General features: G+C 37.1%; 1 protein-coding gene across 1 annotated transcript in view; it reads right to left on the bottom strand.

Annotated features, from left to right (window-relative positions):
- lrp1bb (low density lipoprotein receptor-related protein 1Bb) overlaps window positions 1-18,960 on the bottom strand; it is a 407,613-nt gene extending 388,653 nt beyond the window's left edge. The window contains 1 exon segment of the mRNA XM_028435312.1: window positions 18,589-18,960. Coding sequence (XP_028291113.1) covers window positions 18,589-18,676 — 88 coding nt within the window. The 5' untranslated portion in view covers window positions 18,677-18,960.

Genomic DNA, 18,960 nt, shown 5'->3' with positions numbered 1-18,960 from the left:
TACACACGATGGCAACAAAAATACACCAAATGACAGAATAATAGACAAAATGACAAAAAAAAAGGCACAAGTTGTTTCCAATTCACAAAAAATGACAGGAGATACACAAAATGACATGAAAAATACATAAAAGGACTCCAAAAGCACACATTATTACAAGAAGAATACACAAATGAAAGAAAACTGCACAAAGTAGTTCAAAATACACAAAATGATTCCAAATGCACACATTACTACAATAACAATTCACAAACTTACCAAAAACTGCACAAAATGTCATGAAATGCACAAAATGACAACAAATGCACACATAATGACAACAAGAATACATAAACTTACAGAAAACTGCACAAAAAGACAAGAAAACACACATACTAACTACAAAAATGCACAAAATGACAGAAAAATGCATTAAATGAGGGCAAAATACATGATTCAAAATCACAAAGAGTGACAAAAAATGCACAAAATGACAAAAATATACAAATTTACAGAGAAATGCACAAAAATAACAACATAACATCACAAATACAGCAAAACCGTTGTTATTTCCTGTATTATTGTTCCGATTGGTCATCTACTCAACTCAACTTTATTCATATAGCGCAAATTACAAAAGTAGTCATCTCCTAGCACTTAAAATGTACAATTCTCAAGAGGAAACCCAATAAATCCACGTAAACATCATCAGCTACAGTGTGGATAAAAATCCTCCTCTTTTAACAGGAAGAATTTAACAGCAGAACCAGGTTCAGAAAATCACAAATTCATTTTTTTTTTTTTTTTTTTGGCTCTCGGATCCAACAATCACATTTTTGTGTAGGATTACGATCCTGCCTCCTTCTGGTTTAAATTTGTGTAATCCAACATACGTAACGCAAACCAATATTAATAACTTTTTTCCTGTATTAAAAACATTGAAAATAATTGAATAAATTGAAATAATTGTCCTCCAGTTGCATCATACAAAAGATGCTTGTTTCAAACATAGAAAGCAAAAACAAATATCTATTCATATTCCAAAGAAAGGTGAATGCTCTAATCTTCAATTGTTGATATGAACAAGACCCCCAGAAGCAATCAAGGAACCATCTCTCCAAGCTTAACCTAATAAATCTCAGTGAGTCCAGAGGGCTTTTCATTTCTCCAGGGTTGTGTTCTTGGCAGCGAGGGTTTAAGAAACAAGTGGTTCTTATCAGCAACTGGGAAGCAAGAGATACCTGTGACAGCCAACATGTTAGAGGTCCCGTCCGGATTGCTTAATCTGCGCTTTGTGTCAGGGAGGGGGGGGGGACAACGCAGCACATTACTAAAGCACAAATAAAGACAAGAGAAACACACAATGGCAACAAAAATACACAAAACTACAAAAAAAATGACAGAAGGTATTCAAATTGACAAGAAAAATACACAAACGAACTCCAAATGCACACATTATTGCAAGAAGAATACACATTTTACAGAAAACGGCACAAAATATCAAGAAAAACAGACAGAATGACAACAAATATACACAAATTGACAGAAAAATGCACAAAATGTTCCAAATCACAAAACAGTGACAGAAAATACACAAAATGACCAGGAAAAACACACTGACTACAAAAACACACGAATTGAAAGGATAAACAAAATGACAGAAAAAGGCACAAAATGGTTCCAAATCACAAAACATGACAGAAGATTTACAAAATGACAAGAAAAATACACACATTACTACAGGATACAACAAAGTTGCAGAAAACTGCACACAATGTCAAGAAAACTCACAAAAAACATGAAAAAATGCACAAAATGTGTCAAATCACAAAAAATGATAGAAAATACACAGAGACTCCAAATCACACATTATTACAATAGGAGTACACAAAATGTACAAAAAACTGCACAAAATGTCAAGAATACACACAATGACAACACAATAAACATGACTTTGTTTAATCTGTGGTTTGTGCCAGAAGGGGCAACGCTGCACATTACTAACGCAGACAATAAGCACAAATAAAGACAATAAAAATGCACAAAATGGCAAGAAAAACACACACAATGGGGACAAAAATACACCAAATTGACAGAGAAATACACACAATGGCAACAAAAACAATGCCACACATCACTAAAGCAGAAACGAAGTGACTATGCGAGTTTCAAAGCAGCTAAAACAAGGCAGGTATATAAATAAATTCTTGTATCCAATAGTATTAAACTCTTCAGGAACAAACATGGGTGAACTATGATTGATAGCAGTGCAGTTAATAAGAGTCTCAGCCCAGCAGCGTGTGAGAAGGACAGAGATCAATAGCAGCTCGGAAACATGTTAGAGAATCATAGTGAATCAGATTGATGACAGCTGCTCCTGCTGATGTATTTGGCAAATCTAATTTTAACACAAAGTAACTCTGTGACAGCGCTGCTATAAGACGACGCTCCATCCATGGAGGGGCCAAACCGACACCATCGTAGAGTGAATTATGATCCTCCTCCTCCTCCTCGCGCAGGTGAAACTAAGACTGTTCTATCTTTGAATTTTCAATTCATCCTCTTCGCCATTAAAGCGCATTAAATTATTCATCCTCGGTGGCAGCCTCACAAATATTTTAGGCCCAAAAACCTTGCTTTTAGTGCAGTGTCAGGAGCTGGACTCACACTTAGCCCGACTCCTGCAAAGTAACGCAGAAAGAAGCAGACGAGGGAGGGTCTTTAAAGCCATTTTTATCTTCATCTTCACTCCATTTGGATGAAGAACACAGTGAACTTGGCCTTGGACGCTCAATAAAGCAGTGGTTCTCAACCATTTCAGCCCACGACCTTCAAAATAAAGGTGCCAGAAACCGGGGACCCCCACTGTAGCTGAAGGTGGTTGAACACAGACATGAACACTGAAGAACAGTCATGTGTAGACAGGGCCATATACTGTATAAGGGGGAATAAAGGGGAGATTTTTGGGGTCCATCCATAAAGTCAGCAAAATGATGGTCCATTGTTCTATGAATCCGTGATAACCACATTTATTTATTCATTTATTCATCTGAATAATATCCACTGTTATCCAGGAAGTTTATTAATATAAGCATCATAGTATATAGTCATCTTAAAGATGTAAATCATTGTTTTAATCAGGGTAAAAGTGACCAATGGGATTTTAAAAACCACAGAAAATTGGTTATAAGTTGAAAAACCAACAAAAACCAACAGAATAAGTGGTAAAAAGGGTTTTAAAGTGGCAAAAAAAAATATTCTTAGTTTCTTGATGTTATCTGACGACCCCCTCCCAGTGTCTCGCGACCCTATAGCGTCCTGACCTCAAGGTTGAGAACCACTGCACTAAAGCACCGGCGAGGCACACACAGAAAGAAGCAGACGAGGGAGTGTCTTTAAAGCCATTTTGTCTTCATCTTCAGTCCATTTGGATGAAGAACACAGTGAACTGGGCCTTGGATGCATCACCCACTAAAGCACAGACACATTAACCAATTCTAGAACCCTCCCTCAAACCATTCTGACTGTCAACATTTCATTGATGTTACTGTGGGATGACTCCAAGCTGCTGCTTTGATGGTGCACGGCGACTTGAAAAGAGACAACACTAAAGCACAAATCAAATTTTAAATAAAGAAGTAAATATATACAGTATATATATATACTGTATGTGTGAAAAGCACAAAGTGAAATAGCAGAGATAACCCTGTTAAAAAGGTACCGTGTGTCCTTGAAGTAACGACACGTGCAAAAATTTTAAACTGGTGCTGGTTTTAAATCAGAAATAAAGCTTAGTTAACAGGTGGCAGCAAGTGAACACTGTTCATGTGTTAAAAAGATGAAAAATGGAAAAATGCAAGAATAATGAGCGAGTCTAACTAGTGACAATTGAAACTAAGAACATTTCTTTAACAATTTGAGCCCATTTTTGATTATTTTTATGCTTTTTTTTTGCAACTACACCAAACTTGGCATATTATAACCTATTTTCATCACTATTTCTTTCCATATTTTTGCTTCTTTTAATGCATTTTTGCTCCATTACTCCTATTTCTGCAGCAAATTCAAATGCTTTTTGCACATTTTTTCCACTTTTAAGATATTTTCAGCACTTATAAACCCTTTTCACCACTTTTCCAACATAATGAGTATGTTGACCCATTATTGTCACCATATTTCATGCTTATTTTTGCCAGTTCAACCACATTCACAACTAGTCAGGCCCATTGTTTCCCAATTTAAACTAATTGTTCCAAAATTGACAATTTGAACCCTTTCTGTCTGTTTTTTGGCCAATTGTAACACACTTTTAACCAATTTCTGTGCTTTTTAAAATCCCATTTCACCACCTTTTCCACTAATTTTGGTAACATTTAAGTAATTTTATTTCCAATTAAAACAAGGATTTACATCTTTAAAATCACTATGTACGACGTAGCAAACAATACTAAACTTCCTGGATAACAGTGGATATTATTCAGATAATAAATAAATGTGGTTATCACAGATTCATAGAACAATGGACCATCATTTTGCTGACTTTATGGATGGACCCCAAAAAACTAAATGAAATACATGAGATGTTCCTGTTAAAAAAGGTACCGCGTGTCCTCGAAGTAATGACACTTGCAAAAATATTAAACTGGTGCTGAATTTAAATCAGAAATAGAGCTTAACAGGTGGCAGCAAGTGAACACTGTTCATGTGTTAGAAAGATGAAAAATGGAAAAGTGCAAGAATAATGAGCGAGTCTGACAACTAGAAACTATTGTGACTGGGACTAGACGACTGTTTCCCAGCATTTCTAAACGTACCCAAAGATTGGACTTGTATTGTCAACTTAAAACAACAAATGCAGACGAGGAAATGTAAGAACAAAAATAAAATCCATATTTACATGTGGAAGTGCAAACTGGAGCACAATAAAGTTGAATTTGCTCTAGAATGTGCAGCATACTTATGATCAAAATATGCTTCATATTCAACCCCTGAGTGAAAATGAGTTTGACACCTCTGGGTTTTTTTTTTGGTTTTTTATAAAATGAGCCTAAGGCTTATTATTATCAGTTAAAATATGTAGAGTTTAGGCATGTGCATTTATTCATAAAATAAAAATCCTCATTACTAAATGTATGAAACCTCTGGGTTCTGCACTGGTGCTATTCTTCTCCTAAGGACACAGCATCACCCACTGGCTCTCGGTCTGTGTGCTGAATGAAGCCCCTGTTCTGCTTCTCTGAGCCAAGTCTACATGAGCAGGGTCTGTGCCAGGTGGCAGCTGGGAAAGGGAGTCCTCAGCCATCGCTGCCACTCCTCACATCCACTAACATCGCTTTATCACCACAGCCCTGCACCACAGAACACGCAAAAGTGTTCATCTTCATAATTTAGGATTGCAAAGACAGGATTTTTAAAAACATCTGCAAAAGTTCACTTATTTTTCATTTAAAAAAAAAAAACAAGTGATATGTAACCTCCCCTAAATGTAACCTCCTTTGTGAAAAAAATATGGTATAAACATGAGATTTATCATTTGATAGTGGCGTGGCAGCTGTACCTCAAATATGGGAAGGATCTAATTTACGGGACGCATCATCAGTAGTGGTCCTTTGAATCAGGGGATGTCTCGGACTTTTTAACACTAGACACCCTCATCAAAGGTGGCCAGCTACAGGGTGCTCAATAGGGATGTGAATCTTTGGGTGTCTCACGATTCGATTTGATTCCGATTCTTAGGGTCATGACTCGATTCAAAATCGATTCTTGATTTAAAAATGTATACAATGTATAGCGTGTTAAGGCAAATTATGGCATCAAAACATTACAGTTTGTATAAGATAATTTTAAATAAACTGATTCCAATGATGTAATCACACAAAGGCAAACTTAAGACCAAAGAAAACATTTATTCATGCTAAACAAATAAAAACACACACATTCCTTGTGCTGTCTATGTAATACATTGTAAGTTGGGGTCACTGTTGTTTCCTGTTGGGATCGTGTTATATATTCTTCTTAAAGGTCTGGGTGAGTTTGTGTGTTTTGACCCAACACTGTTGCCGTAGTAGTCGGAAGTCGTCATCTTGAAAGCCCATGGTCTACTAGTCTCTACAAACTAAGTTCTTGTATTTTCGGCTTGAAAAAAATATATACTTGTGAGTATGTTTAAGTGTACTGTTTGATAGCACTCCTAAGACTGTGTTTGTGAAAGTTAAGCATAAATGGTGTGTTGTAAAAATTACCGCCGATCACGGTAAATGTTAGCCTGAGCATATACATGGGTTTTCCCATAGACGTTAGCATGAAGCTATAGTGGTATTTTCTATTGAGAACACTAATATGTATTTGTATGTTCAGTTTACAGTGTTTCCTGAGTAAAGTTCTAAGTGGATCTTCTGAATCAGAGTTTTTCTTTAAAAATAAATAAAAATAAAAAATCAATTTTTGAAGTTTATGAATCAATTCAGAATTGGGGATAATTAGAATCATGATTTTTATGTGAATCGTTTTTTTTTCCCCACACCCCGATGATCTTCATAATTTAGGGTTGTAAAGACAGGATTTTTTTTTTAAAACAACATCGACAAAAATGTAGTCATTTTTTATTAAAAAGGACCTGAATGTGCTCATTTGGGGCCCTAATTTTACACGATCATGGAAAACAGACGATAAACATGGAATTCACTTCCTTTGTGACAAATGCAACCTCCCCTAAATGCTAAATGTTAGGAGACGGGAACACTTTCTTTATATATTTGCGTAGCAAGTGTTGCAAAACAGACGGACAATGCAAAGCCTTACGGTACAAAATCGCGTGACATTCGGTGTAACTTGAGCATGCTAGTCTATTTCATGCAACGTCGTATTAGGGCCACATTAAAATTGAAATAAATGTGAGCACTACAAGATTACAGTCGTGATATTTCGAGAATAAAGTCTTCAGTCGACCACTTCCATCCACTTCCTAGCTCATCCACTAAAGAGACCATTAGCTCCAAATCAGTTATTTTGTCGGAACAAACGCAAACGCGTGCAAACTGGTTGTAAAAGTCCTTAAACTGATAAAAATGTGGTGATAATGGGCCAAAAGCAACTTTATTCTCATAAAATTACAACTATATTCTTGAAATATTACAGCGTTATAGTGCCCAAATGTTATTATTTCAATATGGCCCTAAAATGTCATTGTAGTTTCACACTTTGTAAGCATAGAAATATTTAATTATTAGGGGATAACTCAATTAATCCCTGTTAAGAACTTGGAACGATTTTTAAAAATTCACCAAGCCAATGACGGAAGCAAATTTTGGAAAGCCAATGAAATGGAACCTAAACAGAAATGAGTGAACTCTGAACAGGAAAAGAGGAAAATCTACAACAGAAAATCAGAGGCCAAACTCCTTCATGCAAGATAATGCAACGTGCTACAACAAATAGCTGTGGCAAATCAGGATCTATGACGATTAAAAGTATGGATGCAAAGGGGTAGAAATTTTGCAACCCTCGCAGTGCGTAATAGATGTTTTATTTTGAAATCCTGTTGACTGTCAAACCCCACATTGCTTTATTTCACTGCTACTTCCATCAAGTTGACTGTTCACTTTTTTTTAAACTGACACACAGACCTTCAGCCTGCAATGGAGACACATAAATCCCCTCTGAGAACCACTCAGGTGGAGGTTTCTCTAACTTTGGCCTCACACTTCATCTTTAGCTGCATTTAATGTGGAGCAATCCCTTCGTACACTGGATTTACTGAAACCTAACGTATATCTCATGTCAGGATACAGAACATGTCAGGAGATCAAAGTAAGTTTTCTGAAAAAAAGTTGTCTGATGAAATCAAACTGTAACATATTGTTCAAAAAAGAAGACAAAAGGAAGTTGCTGGAATTATAACACGGGACATCAAGGACACATCAAAGTGATAAGCACAAACACAAACCTTAACATGTTATTCAAATAAGAACTTTCCGGAATTATAACACGGGACATCAAGGACACATCAAATTGATCAGCAGATGCCTCTGAAAAGGACTGGCAGTTGACAGTCAAAACATGTCAGGAGATCAAAGTAAATTTCCTAAAAAAAAGTGTCTTAATAAATGAAACCTTAAACTATTCAAAAGAAGACAAAATAAAACCTCCTGGATTATAACGCATGAGGGTCAAGGACACGCCAAAGCGATCAGCAATTGCCTCTGAAGAACACTGGCAGTTGACAGTCGAAACATGTAAGGAGATCAAAGTAAATTTCCTGAAAAACGTTTGAATAATTGAAATTTGAACATATTATTCAAAAAGAAGACAAAAATAACTTGCTGAAATTATTACGTGGAAGTCAAGGAAAATTCAAAGGAAACATCAAAGCGATCAGCAGACGCCTCTGAAGGAGACTGGCAGTTAACAGTCGAAATATGGAGATCAAAGTGAAAAAGGTTGTCTGAATAAATGAAACCTTAACATATTGTGCAGAATGACTTCATTTAAATTTCAACAATAAGATAACATTAAAATATCCAACTTTAGACCTCCCCCTGCGATTAACTTAATTAGTTCTGGCCACAACATTAGGCAAAAAACACGGCCCTTCCCTTTATTGGTAATCAATGGCACAATCAATTTTCCAGCCATGGGCTCTCACACCCTGAGCTATAACCCATGATTCAATTGGAAGCCATTAAAACCACAAAGAGGTGATATTAAAGGTGACGGATAGAAATTTCCAATAACTTTGTTCCACAGGAGTGAATACGCATGAGCCACAGCGATGGGATGTTGGGTTCTGGTTCCTTCAGGTCATACTTCACCTCTGGCCTGATTCAGACGTATAGTAGCTCAGTGACAGAAGCACTTAGATGTGTCAGCTGTTTTAATGTCTTTTTCACAGCTCATAAAAGACTGAATGTCATCATCGAAAAACGCTGTCGAAGCAATTTTCAACATTAAAAAAAGGAGAAAATTCCCCCCATGGCCGATATAATCTTAATGGTTACTTTCACAGGTGGAAAATAATAAGCAGAGACATTTTGGGGGAAAGTTCCTCAGAAGTTATCGCTGACTTTCTCATGGTGAGAGCCCGTCCTGACGACTCGTCAACTTTTTGAGCCAAGACAAACCAGTGAGGCTACAGTCAAAAAAAAAAAAAAAAAAAGCACCTGAAGTGCACTTACACAACGTGAACGCCAAAAACAACATCAGCCAAGAAAGACCTCACCACTTATATACAGTATGTGCATAGATTTGTCTAAAAGTTATTCACAAATAGATTTCACATGTAGTTTTTAGATTTTCACATTTATTTTTGCCATTTTCACTTGTTTTTCACTTGTTTTATAGATTTTCACATGTGGTTTTTAGATTTTTATGTGTTTTTCAAATCCACAAATATATGCACAATTTTCACATGTATTTTGTAGATTTTCACTTGTGGTTTTTAGATGTCCACGCATCACATTTGTCTCAAAAATAAATGCACATGCCCGCCAATCCACAAACGCACTTTACTCAGTCCACAAACACGATTGAAGATTTACGCATGATAATTCATGATAAGAACACACTAGGGATGTAAAGATTAGCATCTCTTCTTCACTGCTAGAATAGCTGCATGCCAACCGACCACTGGGTTACCAGCGCCCTCTGCTGGTCGAAACAAATATCTGATGTAAATACAGTACACTTGCATAATTATAATGTCTGTGTTTGAAATGTCACACTTCGTACTATACACTACAAACTCAATGAGTATATACTGTCTACAATATACTATAAGCATGATTAGGAGGATTAGGATGATCAGCGTTCCCACTGAAGTATACTTCCAAGTTTCCCAGGATGCATTTGGAACCTACAATGACAAAAACCTGAATCACACTGAGGCTAAATATCTCTGAAAGTTCTGAAAACATTTTAGGTGAGAAAGTGACCAAGTAGAATATCAACATATGGTCATTTGATCCATAAAACTTGCAGAAACGCATTTCATTCCAACATTTCGGAGACCCTCCATTGTGCTACTGACTAAACTTTCAGTTAACTTCAAAACAAGAGCCCTATTTACAAAAATAGGTAAACTCAGACCATGACACCGGTCCCAGGATGATTTTACATTCTGCTCACAATGCATCATGGGACAGTTGAGTATGACTAGTGTGCATACTTGAAAAGTATCCCCATATGTACTCAACCTTTTCATACTATCTAATGTGAATGCACTACATGCTAATTTTGACATCAGACTTACTATTAGTACATTTTTACTAATTTCAACACATACAAAATTAAAAGGTGGTGCTGACTGTGTATTAGTATTCCCAGCCTAGTGCCACCAGAAACCAGTGCTGGTGTGAGTGTGGGCCACGTTCAGGGGATCCCGTAATGCTGAGTGGACGCTTTTTGGGGCGTGGAAGGGAAAACGGAGCTAAAGGAGGAGCTCTCCCAGCAGGCGGCCTCGTTTTGTCTGAATGACTTCCAGAATTGAGGAACAGCTAAGAAAACAGGATTTCACTCCTGAAGGTCAACTTTTAGTCGACACCAAGCAGTTACATAAGAAGGGCTGCTCTGCATTTATGCAACACAGAATCTTCTAAAAATACAAGTGATGTTTGCATAGAAATGATAATCTGACTGTTTCCTTGCCGATGGTAAAATAAAATGAAAAAGGCAGTGAATAAAGTATTGCGATGTTTTTATATTTTCATAGGAAACCCACAGACTGTTTATCCAATTACAACAAGGACCTTTACTCCCTCAAACGCCATCTTCAATGATCTGCTATACATCCTATCTGGTGGACATGCCAGCTGCTCAAAATTGGTAAAATGTTTGCCAGGGGAACATGTTTGGGCCTTCAGTTAACAACTTAGTATAATCAGCTTTGAGCTATGTACATAGACTGTTAACATCACTAATGATTAGTCACATATGTGCATTAGTTCTTGGGAGACAGCCTCATGAAATCCAAAAAATACTTATTTTAGTATTTTCATTTCAGATCTTTTTGTATATTCTGAGGTGGAGCTGTATTACTGTACCAAATATCAGTTTCCTCTGTGATGTAGTACCTGAGATATTGGAAGCTGAAAATAGAAGAAAAATAAGGTACACACTCATTCCTCAAAAAGTATTCATCTGATCAAATTAAAAATCTACATTGTGCATAATGAATAATCACTGAACAAACGGTGAAACATTTCAGATTTTTTTTTTTTAGACCAAAGTTTTGAAATGACATGGAATGACGTTACGATACAATAGACGATAAAGGGTGGAAAAACTGTAATTTTACTGTGGACATACTGAGTATTTAAGCTTTTAAACTCAATCAGAATAAACAAAAAGACAGTCATCAACATACCCCGCCAGATTGGTTCACATTATAACTCACAACCTTTTCCTAAATGTCACTAAATCTAAGAACTTAGATGTATACATAATAAAATATTATCACATCAGAATATAAAATTATTAACAATCTTAAACATTGAAGATACCTCAAACAGAGTAAAAAAACCGGCACAAGGGCAATAACTCCGGAAGAAATAATTGTGGACTTCTCATTTTCGAACTCCATCAAGGTATTGATACCCTGAAGCCACACACCAAATGTGATAATCCTATCTTAATCTGTTTCAGAGAAAAGCTGTCCCCTTTAACTTGGACGGACGAATGGACGGAGCTTGATCCAATATCCCCCTTCCACTTTGTGGCGGGGGATAATAAATAAATAAAACAAACCATAACAAGAACAGTCAGAGCGCAAACCTCTGCCAAGCTCCAACTCTCCTCTTTTCTAGATATTGTCAGTTATCTGGATCAATGATCCTTAGAAGAAACGTCTCATCATTAATAACAATACTGTATGTCCAAATATATGGATACCCTCATTTTTTATGAGAAATGTCTTGATGAAATCCGGAAGAAACTTGGCGAAGTAATTGAAAAACCAACCTAACAAAACAGACAAATCTCATAAAGATCCCTCTAAGACAAACCGAGGTATGATTTTTTATTTTTTTTTTTTAATTTGCCCATTTTCCGACTACTTTTGAGCTAAGCTTTCTTCTTTTTTTTTTTTTTTACCACTGCCTGCTTTCAACTCTGCACTCGTCGTCTTCTTTCCTCTGCTCGCGTGCAAAGCATGTCTATTTATTTCACTCAACGGCTCAGAGGTGGCAGAGCTACAGAACATGGTGGAGCACTAGAGGTGATCACGCGTTCAATCTACATCTGTGAACCCGAGGAATGGCTAATGAGTCCAATACAGGTGTAAAAAGCCTGTCCTCTGTGCATCTCTAATGCATTTCTGAGTGGGAGAATGATTCCTCAGAGGTGAGTGATCAGTTCCTGTGGTTGAACCCACACCGTCTGTTCCACGTATGAAAAATTACGCCTCCAAAGGCGACGTCTTAACATCTAAAAGTTTTAATCACACAATAAGGCTGGCTTAAGTTGTTTTTTTATTTTACCTTAGCGAGAATATCATAAGCCAGACGATTTTGAGGGATTGGCATTTCCTGCAAAGGGCGGCGTTTTAGAAAAGAAGTACGAGAGAAGCGGTGCTGTAAAAAAAAAAAAAAAAAGCTGGCTGACACCACCAAACACAAACACACATCCAACGCCTTGATGTTTGGATGCTTTTTGGATGCTTTTCTTACACAACCTGAAGCCTCTGATGTTCTCTGTGAGGACACTTCAGGTTGAGAAGAGTTACACACTTTTCAAAATCATCCCCTTCTTCAGAGCACAGGGAAAAAGTCACACTTGGTTACATTTTGATGTCGTTTGGCTTTATTTTCCAATCAACAGTAATTACTACAGCAAAGCAAATAGAACTATTCATCAGGAAGGAAGTCTTTATTCGTAAGTAAGTAGTCAGTAATGTTTATTTTTATAGCACCTTTCACAGACAGAGGTCACAAAGTGCTTTACATATCCACCCATTCACACGCCAATGGGACAGAGCTGCCATGCAAGGCGCTAGTCAAACACTGGGAGCAACTTGGGGTTCAGTGTCTTGCCCAAGGACACTTCGACACATAAACCAGTAAAGACTGGGATCGAACCCCCAACCTCTCGATCAGAGTCACAGTAGCAGAGGTTGGCAAATGGTGGCCCGTAGGCCAATGCCGCCATTAATATCCAATAATACTATCTAGCCCACTAAATGACATTGATAAAAATGCTTTTAAATATTATTTAAACATTGTGAGCAGCTATATCATTACAATAAATGTCCTTAAAATGACTAATGCTGCGTTCACACCAAACGCGTTTCGGGCGTCAAAATCGTGCCTCACGCCCGAAGTTGGACGCTTGTGCTCATTGAATCAGACGCTTGTCACCAGCGTCAAAGATGCTCGGGACGCACGTCCAAACAAGTTGGGAAGGGAGCGCGTTGAGCTCGTTTAGGGGAGGGGCTTCTCTGTTGGCAATCAGTTACAGTCATAATTCACCAAGTGACTGTGTCAGACCGGAGCCTTTTCAATGTTGCACTGCAAAGGTAAACAGTAGCGCTCTGGTTACCATGGTTACGGTGTAAATGGATAAGAAAGCTCTGAAGCTGCAAAACTAGTAGAACATGATGACACAGAAGAATTTGTGTCAAAAAGAGGAGGAGCCCTGTCTGTTGTGTAGTCGGCAGAGCAAGTTGGATGCAGAGCGGAGGTGGAGAGTTAGATCCAAGTTCTCAGACGTTTGTGAATAACGGAGTTCAACATCAGGTAAATCACTACGACATTTGTTCTGTTTGGGAGACACCAAACGTATCGTTAGCCTCTCTGCTAACTAGCCTGATGCTAGTGTGTGTGCGCACCGCGCACCAATGTTTGAGGGCGTGTTTGTGTGATTTGCGTGTGCGCGTGTATGTTTGTGTGTGTGAGAACAGACCATCCTAAGTCAATCTACTGCAGTATTTCCGATATCAAGCGCCTACAGCAGGACGTGCAGGTGTGTTCTAAATCAACCTCCATCTGCAGACCTCACACACTTTATTTAGTAAGCAGCAAATAATTTACATGCTCTGCACCTGCAATGCCAACAAAATTAAGTTGTTGTACTTTTCATCTAAAATAACATACATTTCAATCTGTGAAACGAAATGAGGAGAGTAAACATTAAGAGTAAAAGCACATTACTGGCCTTACTTTACAGCACTGTGGCACTTTGATTTTCTTATGTTAACATGCCTGTTGGGTATTTTAAAATGAGGCACCACTCATTTTTAGATCAGACGTTTTTATTTAATATTATTTAATCTTGCACTAATGTCTGAAGTGAATTTTCTTTTTTTTTTATTATTGCTTGATTGATCAAGCTACGTCACAGAAGTGTTCTGTTTAGGGTTGAATGTTAAAATAAGGTAAATAAAATAAATAAGGGACACCCTGGATCTGTTTCTTTGCTCTTCTTTATCGTTTTAATGTATTACATCAGATCAGGACTCAGTATCGGCCATTTCTCAAAACCAAAGGACTCAGAGGCAAAAAAACCTGATCGGGACATCCCTAATGTTGACCCATTATTGTTACTTTTAACGTCTTTTCACCATAATTCATGCATATTTTTGCCAACTGAATCACATTTACGATTTGTCATGCCCATTATTTGCCAGTTTAAACTAATTATTCCTACTTTTTAAATTACATTACCCAACGCCCCCTCACCTCATTTCTGCCACTTTTAAGCCAATATTGACACTTTTTCTGTTTGTTTTTGGACACTCTAATTTGCTAGAGTTTTTTAAAATCCCATTTCCACCTTTTCCACCATTTTTGGTCACTTTTAACCCATTTTATTTCTGATTAAAACAAGGATTTACATCTATAAGATGACGATATACTATGGCGCGAATAACAATAAACTTCCTGTATAAGAGTGGATATTATTCATATACATTAAAAAATGTGTTTATCGTGAAAATTTCCATAAAATACTCAAAAAAGTGGCACAAAATCATGGATTTTTCCTGCACAGAATGCTCCCTGTCATTTATAATAGCTTGGATATTGTCAGTGCTTTAAATACTTGACATTTCATGTACATACTGTACAACTATAGGACTCGATAACGTTTAATTTTGCTCTTTCCTCACCTACCCAAAAACTGCAGCCCATTTGAGATCAAATTGCTCCATATTTGGCCCCTGAGTGAAAATGACTCTGTCGCCTCTAATATACTGTATATAGTATTGATTTAATTTTCCAAAGTGAATATTTCAAGTAATAATTTTCGGGGACTATTGAAAAGCGACAGGAGAAAAAAAAAAAAAAGAGTTGATGTAACTGCTTTTAGTCTCTATACGGATCGATACTCAGCACGTAGACAATAATAAATGTTCCATCACACACACTTCACTGATATTATCTCACTGTCTCACTTAATTAGCTTCCAATTACATCAGTACTGCATGTGTGTATCTGTGTCCTCCACCGTTGCGTCAACTTTTTAAATAGACTATACATTACAAGCAACCTTGAGCTGTTTGTAGTCACTGCTGCTTATCTGATGCTGAGATGAGGTCACTGCATGAGAGCATTTTCTTTTAAATATCTAATAAGCAGCCAGTACAGTGCTGTGTGTGTGTGTGTGTGTGTGTGTGTGTGTGTATGTATGTGATTTTGTCACATCAGCATGGTGCAGTCCACATCAGCCGGCTCAATGTTAGATGGACGGCGTAGATAAAAAAAAATAAATAAATAAAAACCAGGAGGAAAAACACAGCAGGAGCATTTTTTTTCCCACAGCGGTTCCAGGAATGAGGTCTAGGGGGATGTTTCTACTTCATTCTGAGATAACCATCACACTTACTTTGCATTTAACCCCACGACTTTGTGTCTGCGAGGGCAATAATTTTAAAACTTATCTGGCCCGACAGAAAGTTTGCAGCAGAAAGGCGTAAGAAAGGTTATTATCATGAAGCTTCTGCTCACTGTTAAGTTCTTTTATGTCGATGACCGACATATAGGCATCAATTCTGTGTGACTTTTCTACATTTTCAGCCCATTTCATGGACATAACACTCCGGTAAGCAATCTAAACATAGCGTGTCTTCCATCCTCCACATTAATGCTGTAGTCTGTGCGTTGGGATGTTGGCACTACTGGTATTATTTGTAAGGTTCTCACAAACCAGTAAAGCAGAGTTGACAGTTTTGTCTCAGCGAGGGAACAAAAACAGCAAGAGACCAATTATTTCGAGCCAGGAAATCAATAGAAATAAATGGTTTTTTTTCTTTTTTCTTTTATAGCAAAAGCTACTTTTTATTAATTCCGAAACAAGACCAACATTCATAATGGGACCATTGTGTACATGAAAGCAAAATACAGTGTTATATATCTATACAAACTGACAGCCAGCTAGATTTAGAAATATTACAACAATTTGTCACTATTTGTAATCCATAGAAGAGAATGGTTAATATTGGACATAACATATTACAATTACAAAGTGACGGTGAAAGAAAATTGTAAGACGTTTTCTAAGCATGTGTAAATGTGTTGTAGAGAAATAAATCCATTTCTTTTATTGCAAAAAATATTTTGTTTTAATTCCTAATTCAGACCAACACTCATAATGGGACCATTGGGCACCAGCTAAAGAAAGAAAGAGTTATATTTTATACAAACTGACAGTAAACAACTATCATTTCTACAAGATTTGGAAATATTACAACAATGGCAATTATTTATTATCAAAAATATTGGATAAAGTGGCTTTTTTGGCACTTTATTTCTAATCTAGAAAAGAGACAATGGTCCAACCAACAAATTACAATTAACAACAGTTAAAGCAGTGTTTTTCAACCTTGGGATTGTGACCCCACGTTGGGTCACCTGAAATGTCTAGTAATAATTAGTAAATATATATATATATATATATATATATATATATATATATATATATATATATATATATATATATATATATATATTTAATTATTATTCTTTCAGATTAATATATCACACACAATAAATATAGAAAACTGTACTCTATATGTAAACTTTCTCAAATATAAATCTATAGTTGAAATAAAATTCAGTATAAAAATATCTTGTCGCTACTATGCATTCAAAACACACAAACAACCAAAAACTTATTCTAGAAAGAAATAATATCAAAACGGAGTCACGACCCAAAAAAGGTTGGGAACCAAAGAGTTAAAGAATATTCTAAGAAGTTTGCTCTGCATTTGGAAGAAATTAAGTCTTTTACAGCAAAAGCTCATTTTTTATTAATTCCTAGTTCAGACCAACACTCATAATGGGACCACTGGGCACCAGCAAACAAAAGAAAGAGTTATATTTTTATATACAAACTGATAGCCAACAACTATTATTTCCATTAGATTCGGAAATATTACAACAATGGCAATTATTTATCATCAAAAATATTGGATAAAGTGGCTTTTTGGCACTTTATCTGTAATCTATAAAGGAGACATTAACAGTTCAACCAACAAATTACAAAGTAATGGTTAAAGAATATTAAGACATCTTCTATGCATGTGTAAATTACCAAGTGCTGGAGAGAAATAAATCCTGCATTTCTTCCATCGCAAAAGCTACTTTTTATTCATTCCTAATTCAGATCATACACTCTTAATGGGACCATTGGGTTTACAAAACTGTGCAAACGATACAAATTGACAGCCAGCTATTATATCTACAAGATTTGAATTATTTAATAAACACTGGCAATAATTTACCGTAGTTTTCAGAAATATTGGAGAAAGTAGGGGTTGTTTTTTGGCACTTAATTTGTAATCCGTAAAAGCCACAATGCTTGGACCAACAAATTCCAATTACAACAGAATATTGCAAGAAGTTTTCTAAGCATATGTAAGTCACTAAGTATTGTGGAGGTAAATGACAGCTGAGGTGTGTGAAATCTCTGCTGCAGACAAAGGAAGAAAGAGCTGCACAGATTAAGTCTAAAATGGGACTTTTCCTGTTTCCACTTTACATTAGATTTACAGCAGGTTGGATGTGATTATGGAACTGGGTGCAAACCAAGCAGTTTGCCTCTGAGGACAGCAGTGTACACACACACACACACACACACACACACACACACACACACACACACACACACACACACACACACACACACACACACACACACACACACACACACACACACACGTTTCACCTGCTGCATAGTGCGGGTAACAGTGACACACACACACACACACACATGCACGCACGCGCACGCTCAAAGGCTGTGGGTCGCTGTAATAACACAGGTGGGACTGTAGTATCATGTGAGTAGACAGTGTCCTATAATAATAATAATAAAAATAATAATAGTAAAATAATAATGCAGCAGCGGTGTAATCATACTTCCTATGAGACCGGGATGGAAAGAATGGAAGCAATGGGGATGGAAGCCATAAACACGCACACTGGCATTAAATAAGAATAATAATAATAATAATAATAATAATAATAATAATAATAATAATAATAAATAATTTAAAAAAAATAAATAAATAATAATAATAACATTTAATAATAAATAAATAAATAAATAAATAAAAAATAGTGGGTGATGCCAAGTTTTCTCGGACTACTGCGCAGCATCCCTCTCCTCAGCACCGGTCCAGCTTACCTTCCTCCCGGTCCGACTCTCTGTGCGCGGCGCACGGAAATAATCCGGAGAAAAGCGCTAAAAAGGCGAGGAGGAAAAAGTCCGACATGCTTTCGGAGAGCGGGTTGGAAGCAGCCACTTCTGGTGCTTCTCCTGGTCCGGGTCCTGGTCCAGCCTCCCCGCCTCCACTAGCAGCCGGTGGTGATGGAGCGCCGTTATACGGTGGTGGTGTTGGTGGTGGTGATGATGTCCAGTGCGCAGAGCCGTGCACCGCTGCCCGGGCTCCCGGACTGACCGCATGCACAGACACCGCCGCGCGTTCCAGCGACTGGAGGACTGGAGGGAGGGAGGGGGTGTGCGGAGAGAGGGAGAGAGGAGTACGGTTCTTTTGCT

Source organism: Gouania willdenowi, chromosome 21, assembly GCF_900634775.1.
Source record: "Gouania willdenowi chromosome 21, fGouWil2.1, whole genome shotgun sequence".
Lineage (NCBI taxonomy): Eukaryota > Metazoa > Chordata > Actinopteri > Blenniiformes > Gobiesocidae > Gouania > Gouania willdenowi.
Note: the sequence above shows the minus strand (reverse complement) of the source record. Positions and strands in the feature narration are given on the sequence as shown.